At 42.5% G+C, this 17,123-nt stretch overlaps 1 protein-coding gene across 1 annotated transcript in view; it reads left to right on the forward strand.

The window, feature by feature from the left end:
- The window catches only part of GLI2 (GLI family zinc finger 2), a 519,949-nt gene that overhangs the window by 343,398 nt on the left and 159,428 nt on the right, over positions 1 to 17,123 (forward strand). The window contains exon 3 of the mRNA XM_033946106.1: positions 14,620 to 14,725. Within this exon, the coding sequence (XP_033801997.1) occupies positions 14,620 to 14,725 (106 nt within the window). The remainder of the gene's footprint in view (positions 1 to 14,619; positions 14,726 to 17,123) is intronic.

A 17,123-nucleotide genomic window follows, 5' to 3' on the forward strand; every position in this document is an offset into this window, starting at 1 on the left:
GTTACACTAACGCTTAAAATGAACAGGAGAAAATATTTTTTTCAATCAACAAACTGTTAAGCTCTGAAACCTGCTGCCAGAAGATGTAGTAAAGGCAGTTAATGTATTTCGATTTAAAAATGGTTTGGGCAAATTCCTGGAGGAAAAGTCCATAGGCTGTTGTTGAGATAGAAATTGGGAAAGCCACTGATGTCCCTGGGGCCGGTAGCTTGAAATGCTGCTACTATTTCGGTTTCTGCCAGGTACTTGTGACCTGGGCTGGCCACTGTTGGAAACAGGGTTCTGGGCTTGATGGATCTTCGGACTGACCCAGTATGACTGTTCTTATCCAATAATAATAATATCACTGGATAACGCTGACAGCATTATCACCAATTAATTTAGGGACCTTTTTTCAGTGGCGTACCTAGGGTATGTGGCACCCGGGGCCCATCATTTTATGACACCCCCCCCACCCACCCTCCATGTAAAAAATATTTTTTGTAATAACCATGAAATGGTATAAATGGTCAGAATAGAAACAGGGAGTGAAAATTTTCTTTTATTGAACCTCATAAATGTAACCGTTATTCCAAACATAACATTAAAATACATTAAAATAAGAAGTGAAAACAAAGGCCCCTATAGATGAGAACATAACATAAGAATAGCCTAACTGGGTCAGACCAATGGTCCATCATGCCCAGTAGCCCATTCTCATTGTAGCCAATCCAGGTCACTAGTACCTGGTCAAAACCCAAAGAGTAGCAACATTCCATGCTACTGATCCAGGGCAAGCAGACACTTCCCCCATGTCTTAATAACAGACTATGGACTTTTCCTCTAAGAATTTGTCCAAATCTTTCTTAAAACCAGCTAAGCTATCTGCTTTTACCATAACTTCTGGCCACTTTATTTTTAAGCTTAGATCTTTCCTTCCAAACAGAGACCTTGCTAGATGTCAAATACAGCACAAGGGAACTTCACACGGACTTAGCTGTGCAGGAAATGTGAATCTCCTCATACACCCACCTATAGTGCAAAAATGTGCAAAGGTCTGTTTTTTTTTTTCTTTCGATCACTACAATGCCACACAAGCAGCACTGTTACAAAAGGTCAATGCTAAGGTTAACAAAGTTTCCTTCCTTGGACCACAAGGAGATACTGACAAACCACTGGAAGAGATCCCAAAACAACTACCTAGGCACAATACCCAAAGACCCACTCAGTGTGTGAACCAGTTGAGTGGAGTGGACTAACTGGGGGGTGGAAATGGGCCCGGAGTTTGCTCAGGAGAATTTCCCAAACCACCTCTTCCTCTCAACACATTGACACACTGCCACCACCACCACTAGGAACACCTCACCGGGTAGGCCAGCAATGCTTATAAACTTTATAAAACACATTATTATATTTTTTTATAAAGCACATATTTTAGCTGAACTCTCTGACATCCTCAGCCTTTCCATTCACAAAAATAGAAGGAAGAAAAGTTCCCATTTCCTGCTGTCTCATGTCCCCGGCTTATACAATATTTTTCTTCTGCAGACCCGTCAAAAGTCTGACCAAATCCTCGTTTCACTTGCATTATAAAGTACTGAGGATGCCATCTCTCCCCAATCCCAGGTCCTAAAGTCTGAGACTAGCGCAAACTGCCCGATTCAGGAAAAAAAATTTTGATTCAGCCTATTTAATTGGTTTTTCAATTCGATTTTCCTGCCCAGTTGGGTGATTTTTTTCAAAAATCCTGGTGGGTTTTATAGCTTTTTCACCCCCTTTGGCTTCTCCTAACCACACTGGCGCTGTGGTGTAAATAAAATAAAGAAACAAAAAGGACTTTTCCTCTCTCTGTTAAATCCTAGCTCACGTTTGCGGTCTAACACCAGCTCTGGCAGGATACACATTTCAAATCTGACATATTGTAATCACAAAACAGAAAATAAAATTAATTTTTCTACCTTTTGTTGTCTGGTTATTTTTTCAAATCTTGTTGGTCCAAGGCTCTGGTTTTCTTCTGATAACTTGCTTGCCAGGGTCTCCTTCTTTCTTCTTTCTGAATGCTAACCATCCATCCACAAGAAAAGAGGTGGGGGTGGGGGTGGAGAGAAGGAGGAGTATTGGCGCCCCCACCAACATCCACGCCACTACATAGAAATATGACTAGAACAGACATGGGCAACTCTGGTCCTCGAGGGCCAGAATCCAATTAAGTTTTAAGGATTTCCCCAATGACTATGCATGAGATCTATTTGCATGCACTGCTTTCAATGCATAGTCATTGGGGAAATCCTGAAAACCCGATTGGATTCCGGCCCTTGAGGACTGGAGTTGCCCATGTCTGGTCTAGAACATGGGTTTTTAAAATAGCGAATCGGAAGGGTTCGAGTTTTTATTTTTTTGAAAATTTGCCCCAAAGGCAAATAATGATACCTTTGAGGTGCCTAAGTGTGGTACTCACCCCTGGGTGCCAAGCTATAGAATTGCCACAAAGTATATGCATCTAAGTGTGTATGTGGCGCAGTGGTTAGAGCTAAAGCCTCAGCACCCTGAGGTTGTGAGTTCAAATCCCTCACTGCTCCTTGTGACCCTGGGCAAGTCACTCAATCCCCTCATTGCCCCAGGTACACTAGATAGAGTTTGAGCCCGCCAGGACAGATAGGGAAATATGATAAAGTAGCTGAATGTAAAAACCACTTAGGATATAAGTGGTAAATAAATAATTAAAAGATAAAGATTCTATATTTTATCCACATAAATGTGTGCCCAATGTATGCTCAGCTGCAAATGGCATGATATGCATTTAGATACGGAATAGTGCTTCGGTGCAGTTTTGGCATATTTGTATACGTGCCCACGCGATCATTCCAACCGTTGATGCGTGCAATCTGCCTGAAAATGTTTCTGCCTACTTTATAGAATTGACCCCTAGGTTTCACTGTCGCGCAATGACTAGGACTACCTCCCTGCCTTTGCCGCTACCTGACTCAGGCCCAGGTCCCTCTATGTGCCAGTACGTAACATGGCCACCAAGCCACAGGGCTGGTCTCTTAGTACATTACATTACATTACAGATTTCTATTCTGCCATTACCTTTCGGTTCAAAGCGGATTACAAAAAGAGTTATGGAAGAAGGGTTACAACGTTAGATCAGAGAAGGTTTCCAAGAGAGAGAAAAGTAGGATCTGGGGTTAGGGAGAGGATGGTAAGAAGGGGGGTTAAGCTTTATCATGGTATTAAGCTTTATTAAGGGATTTCTTGAAGAGTATGGTTTTTATTTCCTTTCTGAACATCTTGTAGTCTGGGGTTGTTGTCAATAGGTTGGAGACTTGGTTGTCTATCTTCGCTGCCTGAGTGGCCAGTAGTCCGTTGTATAGTTTTTTCCATTTTACTTCTTTGATTGAGAGGTAAGTGAATGGGGTGTGTGTTTTTCTATGCCTGGTAGAGGTGGTTTGGATGAGGCGGTCGTTTAGGTAGGTTGGGCTGTCTCCATTTATACTTTTAAATAGTATACAGTAGAATTTAAATTATATTCTTTCCTGGATTGGAAGCCAATGAGAATTGATGAATGCCTCAGTAATGTGATCATGTTTTTTCAATGAGTAGACGAGTCTCAGAGCTGTATTCTGAATTGTCTGTAGTTGTTTAATCATTATTGCAGGGCAGGGGAGGTAGAGGATGTTGCAATAGTCTAGGATACTTAGGATTAGAGATTGTACTAGGAGCTGAAATTGTGTTTTTTTCGAAGAATTTTCGGACTTGTCTAAGGTTTCTCATAACTTCGAAAGATTTCTGTATTGTTTTGTTAATTTGTGGTTGCATGGTGCAAGTAGACTTTTAAAGGGTTAACAATTTTTAGACCGTAAAGTGGCGTGGAAAAGGGGAGCGCTGCTGCTTCAGCACCTTCTTGCAAAGGTGTTGTAATGGGGGCGGGGGGAGGGGAGCGCACAGGGGGCCATGGCGGTCAGAAGAGTCAGTTATGGCTCTACTCCCCCCACCCACCCACACACACCCCCCTAAACAGAAAAGCGTTCCGCTGTCTGTGCCTTCTTTCTTTTATATCTGTGACTTTCATTCTGAACAAAGGATGCATTTGTTCCCTTCCTTTACTAATGAAGTCATTTGGTTTCTCTTGAGAGTGGAGGGTTAACAGTCATTGTACTGTAGCTCGATATTAGACAGACCCTAAGCACATCCATTGCCAGATACCTTGTCAGCTCCGTGCCGCACCTTGGAGACGAGTCAGCTGTTCGGTCTTGAGAACTTTCCGTTCAGAGTGGAGAGGTCAAGTCTTGTCAGCTGGGCTGGCTCAGGAGAGCAGCGGCAGGATCTTTGCCCGTGCAGTCCAGGCTGCGTCTGGACACGAGGGCTGCACGTGGCGCACCCCCCCCCCTTTTGCATTCCAGATATTGGTGGCATGCCCTGCCCTCGGAACCATAACCACATTAAGCAATCAACAAATTCATAATATGGATCATCAGATGGCTGGCCTGAGCCTATAATTTCATAGCTCGGTCCAGTTGCCAAGATATTCATAGGGCTTTTTCTTAAGAGTTAATCTTCTCTTTATATCTTGCCTAGGAATATATATTTTTTTATTTTTCTATTTATGTTTTTCAATTTATAAATCTGTTACTTATCTTGCAGTTCAAAGGTTATCTAGGGTTCTCCCCAAATTTGGGTCACGTCCCCCGACATAATCACAGTTCAGTGTTTATTCATCAGAGTCGAGGCTCCTTCTTCGTGCAAATTGTTATAAAGAAGTTACAAAAAATTTTTTAGCTCCCAGGGATCCATTCATTAAATGCTCAATGTGTAATTCATACCAGAACCTAACTGAAAATACTTTATGAGTATATTGTTACCGTTTCTCTTTCAGAGTATGTCGGCCATCTGAGGATCCATATTTAATTATTTAAGAGTTTGTTGATTGCTTATTGTGGTTATTGATGTGTAAGAAGAGAGAAATCAGTTTGAAGCCAGTTTGTTAGTGATTTAACAAATAGTTGGAGGTCTGCTCTTAGACATGCCAGAACTCGAATATCTTTCCTTTTGAGTTACCCCGAACAAAAGATGTGTGATGGACTGGACTTTATCACATGCTTTGCTTAAAAACTATAATGTTAGTAGAATTGAATGTACAATATATGTAAATATACATGTCACAAGACTCTAACTATAGAAAACAGTGTTTTGGGATTTATAGCTTTTTTCAGCTCAAGTAGAAACCATACGCAGAAACTTTGTGAAATCACTGCGACAAGGACAGAGATCAGTGTTCGCAGTGGCTGCGGTTACACCCAGCTTCCTTTTGGTGAAGTGAGGACAAAGAAACATGACCAGCGAATGTTGTAAAAGCTGACGTCCGGAAGATAATTGGCACCGACAGAAGATATTTGTCTTGGCTTGAAACGAAAAGGTAGCCAGAAAATGAAGAAAGTAGAAGATGCTGCATAAATGTCCTTTGCTCTGCCCACAGGCATCTATTCACCCAAATATGCATTGTGCCCATTATTCAACTCTAGCATTCCTCAGATGCCAACAAATTTCCTCTTGCTTGAGAGTGGCATAAGCCCAGTCTGGGGCATTTCCACGGGCAGGCAGCTTCTTATGATTTTTTTCAGAAAACAATGCACTGAGAAATGCAACTCAAACTTTGATGAATATCTTGTCTTTATTCATATAAAAATCTATATTTGCTGTTTTAAGGACATAATCCTAAAGCCTACATGACAACAACCATGTTGACAGAGCCTACGTCCATGGATACAAAAGCAACCCAGTCACTATCCACGTGGCAGGTTTCATGAACCCCCCAAAACCTCTATGCTACCTTCAGCACAGTCCCCCCCACTCCCTCTACTTAAGGTTACCATACGGCTCCAGAAAAAGAATTACGGATTGAGACATCTGGGTTTGACTTCCACTGAAAGTAATGGAAGTAAGGAGGACAGATTGAGACATCTGGGGTTGACTTCCACTGAAAGTAATGGAAGTAAGGAGGACAGATTGAGACATCTGGGTTTGACTTCCACTGAAAATAATGGAAGTAAGGAGGACAGATTGAGACATCTGGGTTTGACTTCCACTGAAAGTAATGGAAGTAAAACCAGGATGTCTCAATCTGTCCTCCTTTTTCTGGTAACCTCACCTCTGCTTTCTTACTGGTCACTGGGGTTCCGTGACCATTTCCAAGATGAAATAGCAAACTGTCATCTCTTGATGCTTCGGGACTCTTGAACCAGATAAAAGTACCACACACCTTACTGGAGCTGTTCAGTTTCTGGAGCTTCTTCTCTGCAGTCATCCTGCCGTCGTTATAATTATCTGTTGCTATAGTTGTCATGGATGTTATACAGACTGAGAGTCTGTATTTTTGAAGTTTCCACTCATTTGTTACGTTTACAGTAATCTCACTTAGATTGTATTCAGCAGCCCAGTGATCTGAGGTTACAATACTGCATTTGGCTTATTATTTGAAGTCAAATGGTCGACACTCACTAAAATTAGAAGGGAAAAGATTCCATACAAAAGTAAGGAAGTTCTTCTTCACCCAGAGAGTGGTAGAAATCTGGAACGCTCTTCCGGAGGCTGTTATAGGGGAAAACACCCTCCAGGGATTCAAGACAAGGTTGGATAAGTTCCTACTGGAACAGAACATACGCAAGTAAGGATAGACTCAAATAGGGCACTGGTCTTTGACATAAGGGCCGCCGCGTGAGCGGCTTCTGGGCACAATGGACCACTGGTCTGACCCAGCAGCGGCAATTCTTACGTTCTTATGACAGTTTGACATTCAAATGTACCTACAGTGTCATCTTGACTACAAACCTTCGAGGTCCTTCGATACCAGTAAATCTAATCAGTTCTGCTTCCTAGAGAATGTACATTTTCTTTCACTCCCTGCATATCCTGATCGGGCCGGACCCTCCTACCTCAGCACTTCAAGGGTCTTAAGGATCAAAACCCCAGGGCAGCTAGCCCTCTTTACACCCCTTGGCTTGTGAGTCACCTACTGTATATGTGACTGACCCATCCTGTTTTTCTAGGAGAAAGTAAAGTTACTTATCTATAACGAAAGCTCTCCATGGAGAGCAGGATAAGTTAACCACACAAGCCACCCAGCTCCCCTCTTCGGATGATCCGTCCCTAGCTAGGGATTGACTGAGGTAGGAAGTGGGATTGTCTGGGCTCGCCCAGCAGGGATAACTACTGCACCGCTCAGAGGGATCTTAAAAACAAAATCTCATACTTAGTCTAGGGCGTACCTTGCAACAACCCGTATTTACATCCATCCACTCTCCCATTTGGGGTAACCCCAATATTACGGTGGGAACTCGCATGATACATTGGGGTGTATGGATAGCACATGGTATATGGTATGTTAGAGACTTATTATCTGCTCATGCTTTTTTGACATTTGACCAGCTATGTACAAAATACAGTCTACCCTCCAATCAGATATTCTACTACCTCCAATTATGTCATAGCTTACGAGCGGCTTTTGGCTCCACATTGGACCACTTGTCAAAAGCACCAATATCTTTGACCACCAAGTTCATTAGCTGGAGCACGAAACCACATATGATGTCCAAGATTTATGGTGTTTTACAGAATACTGCTTCAGATGACCTGCTTCCTGTACAAAGATCGTGGGCTTTTGATCTTACTTGTGAGATCTCTGAACAGCAATGGTATCAGCTTTGGTGTCACAGTAATAGACCATTGCACTCCGCTTCCCTCAGACAATCACTACTATTTATACTCCACAAATCGATCTGGACGCCAGTTAAACAACAACGTGTCTCTAAGTCTTCCTCGAATAACTGCTGGAGATGTGAATCCGAGCTGGGTACCTTACAACATATGCTTTTTAATTGTACCTATGTATGCACTTTTTGGACTGAAGTGAGTGACATAATTAGCCAAGTCATACCATTTTCATCAAAACTGACTTATTGCCTGATTATTCTGCGATCCGCTAGTCTAGACCCACCACTTTCTAAACATCACTCTACTCTATTTGACATACTTATGGGTCTGGCACTTAGAACTGTGTTATTTCATTGGAAGAAGCAGGATGCCATACCTACATCTCAATGGTGGAATCTGGTGCTTATGTGCTATAAATATGAATTCAGATTAGCTGAATGTAAGGGTTCCATGAGGACCTTCCACAATATTTGGGATCCGTTACAACACTACTGTGATAATACTTCCTAAAAAGATATGATCCCAAGGCTGAATTTGCTTTATTTTGTGACCTGGCACTCTATGACAATGAATGTATCGCTATTGCTCCTTGATCATGTACTTTAAATGCTTAGATCTGATGATTCTCTTTTCTTTTCTTTTTGTTGTCCTTCTGTTGATATTATGTATAATTTGTTTGTATAATTTGCTTAGTTTTATTTGCTCAATAAAAATGTTTGACTTTAAAAAAAAAAAAAAAAAATCTCTCTGAGCTATTGGAGAGTATTTCTGTCCAGTGGGAACTGCAGATATAGCTCAGGGGATCAGTAAAACTAGAGGACATAATTTGAGGTTGCTGGGAGGAAGACTTAGGAAATTCTTTTTCATGGAGGAGGTGGTAGATGCCTGGAATGCCCTCCCAGGGGAGGTGGTGGAGAGGAAAACGGTGATGGAATTCAAAAAAGCGTGGGTTAAACACAGAGGATTTCTAATTAGAAAACAAATGGTATTAATTAAAGAACTAAGGCCGGTACTGGACAGACTTGTATGGTTTATGTCCCATATATGGTGATTTGGTGTAGGATGGGCTGGGGAGGGCATCAATGGGAACTCCACTAACTTGGAACATGAGGATGTTACTGGCCAGATAGATATCCTGCAAATAACGGGATGGTTGAATAGAATGGAGTGAGCTTGGATGGCAACTTCAGCATTTGGAACCTAGGACAATACCAAGTAGACTTTACGTCTATGACCCAGAAATACCAAAGAAGAGACACGTTGATTTAATCATGCATTTTTAATGGGTAGAACTAGTGGGCAGACTGGATGGACCGTTCAGGTCTTTATCTGCTGTCATTTACTATGTTACCTGGCAGAAACCCAAAGAGTAGCAACATTCCAGAGTTGAGATTGTGATGTCATAATGCCTCATTCCACCAATGCCTAAGAGCCAACCTCAGCAGTGATGTCATAATGGCTTGATTAGATGGAACTTCAGCATTTGGAACCTAGGACAATACCAGGTGGACTTTGCAGTCTATGACCCAGAAATATCAAAGAAGAGACAAGTTAATTTAATTGTGTATTTTTAATGGGTATAATTAATGGGTAGACTGGATGGACTGTTCAGGTCTTTATCTGCAGTCATTTACTGTGTTAACTATGTAATGTTTGATGTATGAAAAAGTAGATGAGGGCAAGTCAAGAAGTCATCATATAGTTTATAGTTTACTATTTATATTCCGCTACCAAATAACTTTCAATATATAAAAAAAAAGCTATAGTTGAAATCCAGGCTATTGAAGTCTGCCAAGATAAAAAGAAGCTTAAACAGTATAAATCTCTCTCTTATCCTGTTCCAAGCCCCTGTTTTCTTTTCCATTCGTAGCTTTTCACTCTCATAAGCACCAAATGATTGGAGGTGCCAGACAGAATACAAACTATAGCTCTCCGTAGACAAAGTCGAGGAGCTTGCTCAGTATTGGAAGAGCTCAACACCCACAGATCTAACCAGTGCCGTAGCGAGGGTGAGTAGCACCCTTCCTCTGCCCTCGTCTCCGCCCTTCTCCCATACCTCTTTAATTTTCCCAGCGCGAGCAGCACTCCCCATGGGAGTGGCCTAAGGGATCTGGCCAATCAGAATCTTAGGCCACTTCTGGTGCATCCCATAATGCACTGCGAGAGAGGCCTAAGATTCCGGTTGGCCCAGATGCCTAAGGCCACTCCCATGGGGAGTGCTGCTCGCTTTGGGAAAATGAAAGAGGTATGGGAGAAGAGAAGGGAGCACTTGTGCAGTTGGGGGGGGTCCGGGTGGGCTACCTTTTGGGGGGGGGGAGGTTCCAGCAGGAGGGACTGGGCATCCCTCCTGCTGCTGATGTTTGGCATCATGATGGGGGTTCCAGCAGGAGCATCCTTCCTGTCGGTGATTTTTGCGGGGTGATTTTTCCAGAAAGAGGGACTGGGCCTCCCTCCTGCCAGTGATCATTACAAGGGGGAGGGGTTTCTGACAGGAGGGACTGGGCATCCCTCCTGCCGGTGATCTTTGCCGGGATGGGGAGATGGGGGGCTTCCGGCAGGAGGGATTTTGCATCCCTCCTGCTGGCAATCTTTGCCAGGTCGGGGGCCTGGCAGGAGAGGGACTGGGCATCCCTCTTGCCAGTAGTCTTCTGTGCTCCAGCGATCAGCACTGCTTTGTTCTGCACATCGGAATTTGCGATTTGGAAACCTTCTCCACAATACTAGCGTATTATTTAACAACCGGACCCATGTGCAAGGCTTTGTTAGCCGAAACACGGCCCATGTCGGGTCCGTTAGTTTTTAATACGATCGATGTGGACATTTTCTTAACATTGGTTGAAGAAATAAAGGAAAGCCAAGAACATTGTGTTTCGTCCACAGTTTGTTTTGTTGTTCCATTTGTGTGTGAGTGTGTTTGTATGTGTGAGGGGATTTATATTCCTTAATGCATAATGCTGGTGCTGAGACAGTGAGGGTAAGAAACTGGATGTTTCCAAAGGGCACATAACCTCCGAGCAACGCAAGCAGCAAAACTTGATCCCTCCATCTCCAAACTGTTAACCACAACATCTGACCTCAAAGCATTCCGAAAAGAAATCAAAACACTTCTATTCAAAAAGTATATTCAATCAACTTAATCTCCCCCTCTTCCTATCCCCTCTATATTTTTTCCCATGTATAACCCACATCTTCAACGTCCCAAAAAGTACCGGAAACCCAAGTAATCAACCAGAATCCTAATATCTCCTACCTGAAACCAGCTATCTACCAATGTAAGGAAGCCGATTATTTGTCTATGTAACGTAACCTGACATTTTTCCAAATGTAATGTAATCTGAATCTTCAATTTGTAACCTGTATTAGCAATTTTCCAATGTAATGCAACCTCCTGGAAATGTCCAGCTCTCTTCCAATGTAATCCGCTTTGAACCGCAAGGTACAAGCGGAATAGAAATCACTAATGTAATGTAATTTTATTTTCATTTTCATTTCAAGCTCCTATTACTGACCTACAAGTGTGTTCATTCTTCTCTCTCCTTATACACCTCCCAGAGAACTCCGTTCCTCAGATCAGCTGCTCTTAGCTGTACCCTTCTCCTCCACTGCCAATTCCAGACTTTGTTCCTCTCATCCAGCTGCCTGGAATAAATTACCCGAGTTTGTTCTCCGAGCCCCTTGCCTTACCTTGTTTAAAAGCAGACTGAAAACCCACCTTTTTGATACAGACTTCAATCCATAACTCTATTCCCCACTGCCCACCAGCACAGCCAGCAAATTAACCGTTCCCCCTTAATTGTACCCATGACATCTTATTTGTCTGTCTTGTCTGTTTAGATTGTAAGCTCTTTGGAGCAAGGACTGTCTTCTTCTTTGTGACTCTGTACAGTGCTGTGTATGTCTGGTAGTGCTATAGGAATAATTAATACCTAATTTTTAATTAATACCTAAATATCTAATTTTTTTTTATTTTTTATTTTTATTGTAACCCGTTCTGGGCTCTTGGGAGGACGGAGTCTCCAGCATATTCTTGATTTTTTATTTTTTATTTTTTCATTTTATTAGACTTAACATTTCGGTGTTTCTTCTCCACTTCTGATTTTCGTAGAAGTGTGTTCCATAACTGCCTCCGAGTGCATTCGATTGAAGCAGTGGAATTCTTGAAATGAGTGCAAATGTTCTTGGCTTCGCATCTTCAGCTTAAGCTGAGATCCTCGGCCTGTGCGCACTCGGGGGCCCTTCTTCTGCCCTTTTCGAAATGCCGGCAAAGTCTGGGCAGTGGCTTAATTACCAGAGTGGGATGAGGGTTAAATGCATACTGCCATGAAGTTGATCATTTATTGCATGATTCATTGTAGGAGCCGGTTGGAACAGGTTTTGGTTTTTTTTTTAGGTATACAGGGCCACTAAAGCGTTTTGTTTTTTTAACTTAAGATTGTTCACTGGAGCTGTCAAACAACTTTTTGTTGGAAAATAGATTTCAGTGAATGGAGCCTAGTGTGTAGAAAATCCCGGTGACCATAGATTTAATCCAGGTATTAAGGTAATAAAGGGAAATTATAATCCTTTATCTAAATACACTTCCTGTCTTTGCTACAATATTCCTGATGTATTTAATCCAAAGATCTCATATAGCAATGAAGAAAGCTTCAGCTTGTGTGCCAAGCCAAAGGACAGAAATGTTATTTAATATGACAATTTGTCATTTATTTTATTTAAAAAGCTTACAGCCTGCCTAAAACTAAGTAGGTTCCAACATACATACATATATTTGTAAGAAGCCGTGCTAATCTCTGGTGGTAATGAAGCGATTATTCCATTTCAGTGAACAAATCTGGTGTGGTTCATTTTCTTCATTAAAAGGGGATTTGGGCCAATAGTGTCATTACTAATTTATTAAAGGTCAGACTTGGGTTTGAGTCCTGGGTCAGCTCTTCCGCAACTTAGCTCTGCTGGGAATAATGCAGTGCGAGCCTCGGCATTCCCAGGAGGTGCAAAATTAGATTTTAAGTCCTCCGGGGACAAGGAAATGCCTAATGCACTATTCAAAAAACATATTCGGTTAACATAACCTAACATGAATCCCATCATGCTGGAATCTTCTTCTCTATGTCACAAAATAACCTGAAACCTCACTATGTAACTTGAAACCAGCTACCTTCTAATTGTAATGTAATTTCATGGAAATGTCCAGTTATCTCCCAATGTAATGTAACTTCCTGGAAATATCCAGCTATCTTCCAATGTAATGTAACTTCCTGGAAATGTCCAGTTATCTCCCAATGTAATGTAACTTCCTGGAAATGTCCAGTTATCTCCCAATGTAATGTAACTTCCTGGAAATGTCCAGCTATCTTCCAATGTAATGTAACTTCCTGGAAATGTCCAGTTATCTCCCAATGTAATGTAACTTCCTGGAAATGTCCAGCTATCTCCCAATGTAATGTAACTTCCTGGAAATGTCCAGCTATCTTCCAATGTAATGTAACTTCCTGGAAATGTCCAGCTATCTCCCAATGTAATGTAACTTCCTGGAAATGTCCAGCTATCTCCCAATGTAATGTAACTTCCTGGAAATGTCCATCTATCTCCCAATGTAAATGTAACTTCCTGGAAATGTCCAGCTATCTTCCAATGTAATGTAACTTCCTGGAAATGTCCAGCTATCTCCCAATGTAATGTAACTTCCTGGAAATGTCCAGCTATCTTCCAATGTAATGTAACTTCCTGGAAATGTCCAGCTATCTCCCAATGTAAATGTAACTTCCTGGAAATGTCCAGCTATCTCCCAATGTAAATGTAACTTCCTGGAAATGTCCAGCTATCTCCCAATGTAATGTAACTTCCTGGAAATGTCCATCTATCTCCCAATGTAATGTAACTTCCTGGAAATGTCCATCTATCTCCCAATGTAATGTAACTTCGTGGAAATGTCCAGCTATCTTCCAATGTAATGTAACTTCCTGGAAATGTCCAGTTATCTCCCAATGTAATGTAACTTCCTGGAAATGTCCAGCTATCTCCCAATGTAATGTAACTTTCTGGAAATGCCCAGTTATCTTCCAATGTAATCCGCTTAGAACCGCAAGGTACAAGCGGAATAGAAATCTGTAATGTAATGTAATGTAATATGGCTCATCTGGAGCGACAACTGAAAAAAAGGTGTGAGCAAAAACCAAATAATAAATTGCCCGCTAACCGTAAAGCCTGTTATAGGTTAGGAAATAGGTTATCTGTGGGCAAGGGTCATGCAGTTAGCCCATGCCACCTTATCATTGGCTGCCATTGATGCAGAAAGTGTGGACACACCAGGAAGAACTTCCATAGTATCTCCAGCTGTCACTTATCTTGCAGTAAAGAACTTTTCTGTGCGGTGACCGTATGGGAATGTGCTGGGGAATACCTTCAACCGATATAGGCTTTGCACTTTAATCGAAACATGAGCTGTAAACTATTACATTGGTTTTTAGTGGTCTGCAGAAGATGGTACTTGTCCTTTAGGGAAATGTTACCAGTCTTCTCTGTGGCGTGCACAGCCCCACTGGGTAAGAGTGCTGCTGGACAACAAGACTGACAGGGCTCACAAATGCATCTCTCGCCAGCTTTCTTAGATCTGATCCTTCCTGGTACTTCCTATAATCTCTCCGAGTTCAAAAAGCACGCACCTGCTTGTCTTTGGCACGAAAGCTGGCTGGAGATCTTTTTTTTTTTTTTTTTATGTTCAAGATGTAGGATTTCTGCAAAGGGCTTTGATTATTTATTCATCTATCCCCACCTCTCCCTTCCACTTGCATGCAATAACCCTGATATTATGGAAGCCCGATGCCGCACTCGAGTCTGAAACAAGGGGAGCCTTATGTCCTTTGAAACTGCTTTAAAAGGGAAAAAAAAGAAATGTGTTTTTGAAGTCTCTTTTCTCCTTCTTCTGCACAGCTCCTCCGCACATCTTCCCAGCCTTCCATCCTCCCTTGCCAATTGATATGCGTCACCAGGAGGGAAGGTACCATTATGAACCTCACACCATCCATGCTATTCATGGGTAAGTCTTGTTTCTGTGTCGTGACTGGTTTGCTTCACTAACGCTCTTGTCTTGTCTCTTTTGCCTCACACCCCTGGAGATAAAACAATGCAAGATAGCTCTGTTGCCTGTGTAAGCAGTTTGGTTTTCTTCATAACTTTTCAAACTTTCCCTGATATCTGTAAGTCCAAATCCTTATGCAATCAGTTTGAAGTTTTCCTTTGCATCTGTGTTTAACTTTAAAAAAAAAAAAAAAAAAAGAAAGTAGGTTTTCAAATTTATTGGACTCCTTTAAATCCTGTCTGTGCTCCTGTTCAGTGGTATGGTTTCATGTCATAGAGTGGCCAAGAGGGTTAAAGTCTCATTATTTCAATTAAAATGCAATTCAAAGTTAGATTTGAAATTTCAAAAATATAAAACAGTCCGAGAAATACATTAATCAAGAATAAACAAATGGAAAAAGTATGCACTTAGGACACCGATCGTGTCTCGACCACTTTGCGATTACTTTGCGACCCCCGACCCAATTCACTAACATTACTCCCGATCCGATCTGCGCATGGAAATGAGGGGGAATGGCATGCAAATGTAGGCAGGCAGCGATTCACTGAAAACAAATAAGGAACACCGACTGAGCTGACCGAACCAAAAAAGAAGCGACTGCTGGGGACCAGTCGGCTCATGTCTCTGCCGTTTCTCCCGAGCATTCTCTTCTGAAAATAAGCAACCAGCTGAGGCACATCTCCTGCTCTCTGCCGGCCCTACTCTCCTGCTCTTGCCTCCCCCACTCTACACTGCGGGAAAGGGCAGCAGAGAGCAGGAGAGTCGGGGCGGCACGGACTCACCAAAAGGAGAAGAAGCAATCGGCCACTGGGGATTTGAATGCCAAGCTGAAGGGGCAGAATATGTTGTGTTTTACCCTCCCGTGTCCCAGGCTAGCCTGACACCCCACAAGCTGCTCCCGGGCTCCGCTCCCTGCTTCAGTCGCAGACTTTGCCTTCCTTTCCAGAGTACATCGGAACAACTGCCCTCCCCCGCAGTGCAGCCCCACTTTAAACCCGCGGGTTAAAACCACGGGCTTGCAGTGCGGGGAAGGGCAGGCTAGCCCGGAACATAGGAGAGTAAAACGGGCTCGCGCAGAAGTAAGTTTCAGCCCGCGAAAAAAAAAAAAGAAGTTTCCAGCTCATTTCCAGCTCTTCCTTGCATGGAGAGCATGCGCAGGCCATCTACAGGCGCGTGCGTCAGGATCGCTCTCTGGCGATCCGTGTAGTCGGTGGGGGGGGGGGGCGTGCCTCCGATCGGCCTACTTTGCATGCGGGTACATTGTGAATCAGGCACCCGGCCATGGATCGGATGGGAAAAGGGTGGTTAGTGAATCTGGCCCTTAGTCGGAGAACCAGTTAATAGGAAGGTGAGCAGAACGGAATAAAAATAATTTAAAAAGCAGAAAAAAAAAAGAGGAACTGCGCAGACAAAAGTGCACCCAGATTTAAACCTGAATTAACACATTCTCCACCTGTGCCCTAGAGACCCCCTTTCCCTTCAAAAGCGAATCTCGAGATAGCTCACAAGAAACCCTGCTGTAAGTTCTCAAAGCAAATCGTACATTGACAGGAAAATCTCAAGGAAAACCTGGCACCCAGGGAGGAAACAGCCCTTTAGAATTCCAAGAATTTGCCGCCATCAATCATAGCTCTATCTAGAAAGATCAGGGAGAACGTGAACCTTCCCACCTAAAACGGAAAGGGTTGGTATATTCAAAGTGATTTAGGCCCCCTTTTATCAAACTACTTTAGGTGTTTTTTTTAACCGCAATCTATGAGCGTCTTGAGCTTATACTGCAGCGGCCTGCAATTTAAAAAAAAATAAAATCCTAACGCAGCTTGATAAAAGGGGGCCTTAATCGGCCAGAAATGGCTCCTAGATGGTTAAATTGCTTCTTCCATGCTAACAGCTCATTTTCAGGGGCACTTAAGCAATTAGTGATGTCGAAAATGTATGGTTGGGGGAAAATTCTGTAAATGGCAACTAAAAAGATAGGCACAAATACAGAGTAGAGAGAGGGATCTTTCTTCAAATTCTGACATTTAAATCATTTTAAATATTGGGCCTGATGGTTATAAATTAATCCTTTATTTTAGACTTTAACCTCTATACAGTAAGAAACATACATTATTAAATGGACTAGTCTTATAGCCCGTTACATTAACGGGTGCTAGAATATATGTGTGTGTGTCTGTCTTTTTTATTTTTTTTCTTGGCTGTCCACTACCACCCCTTGCCTGCTTTCCCTGTCCATTCTCCCTTCCTTTTACTTCCCCTGTGTCCTCCACCACCCCATCACTGCTCACCTTATCCAGCAGAAGCCCTTCTCCCTTTGTTTTACCTCCCCCTGTCCATCATCACCTCCTTCCTGCTC

This window comes from Geotrypetes seraphini, chromosome 5 (genome assembly GCF_902459505.1).
Source record: "Geotrypetes seraphini chromosome 5, aGeoSer1.1, whole genome shotgun sequence".
In the NCBI taxonomy this organism is placed as follows: domain Eukaryota; kingdom Metazoa; phylum Chordata; class Amphibia; order Gymnophiona; family Dermophiidae; genus Geotrypetes; species Geotrypetes seraphini.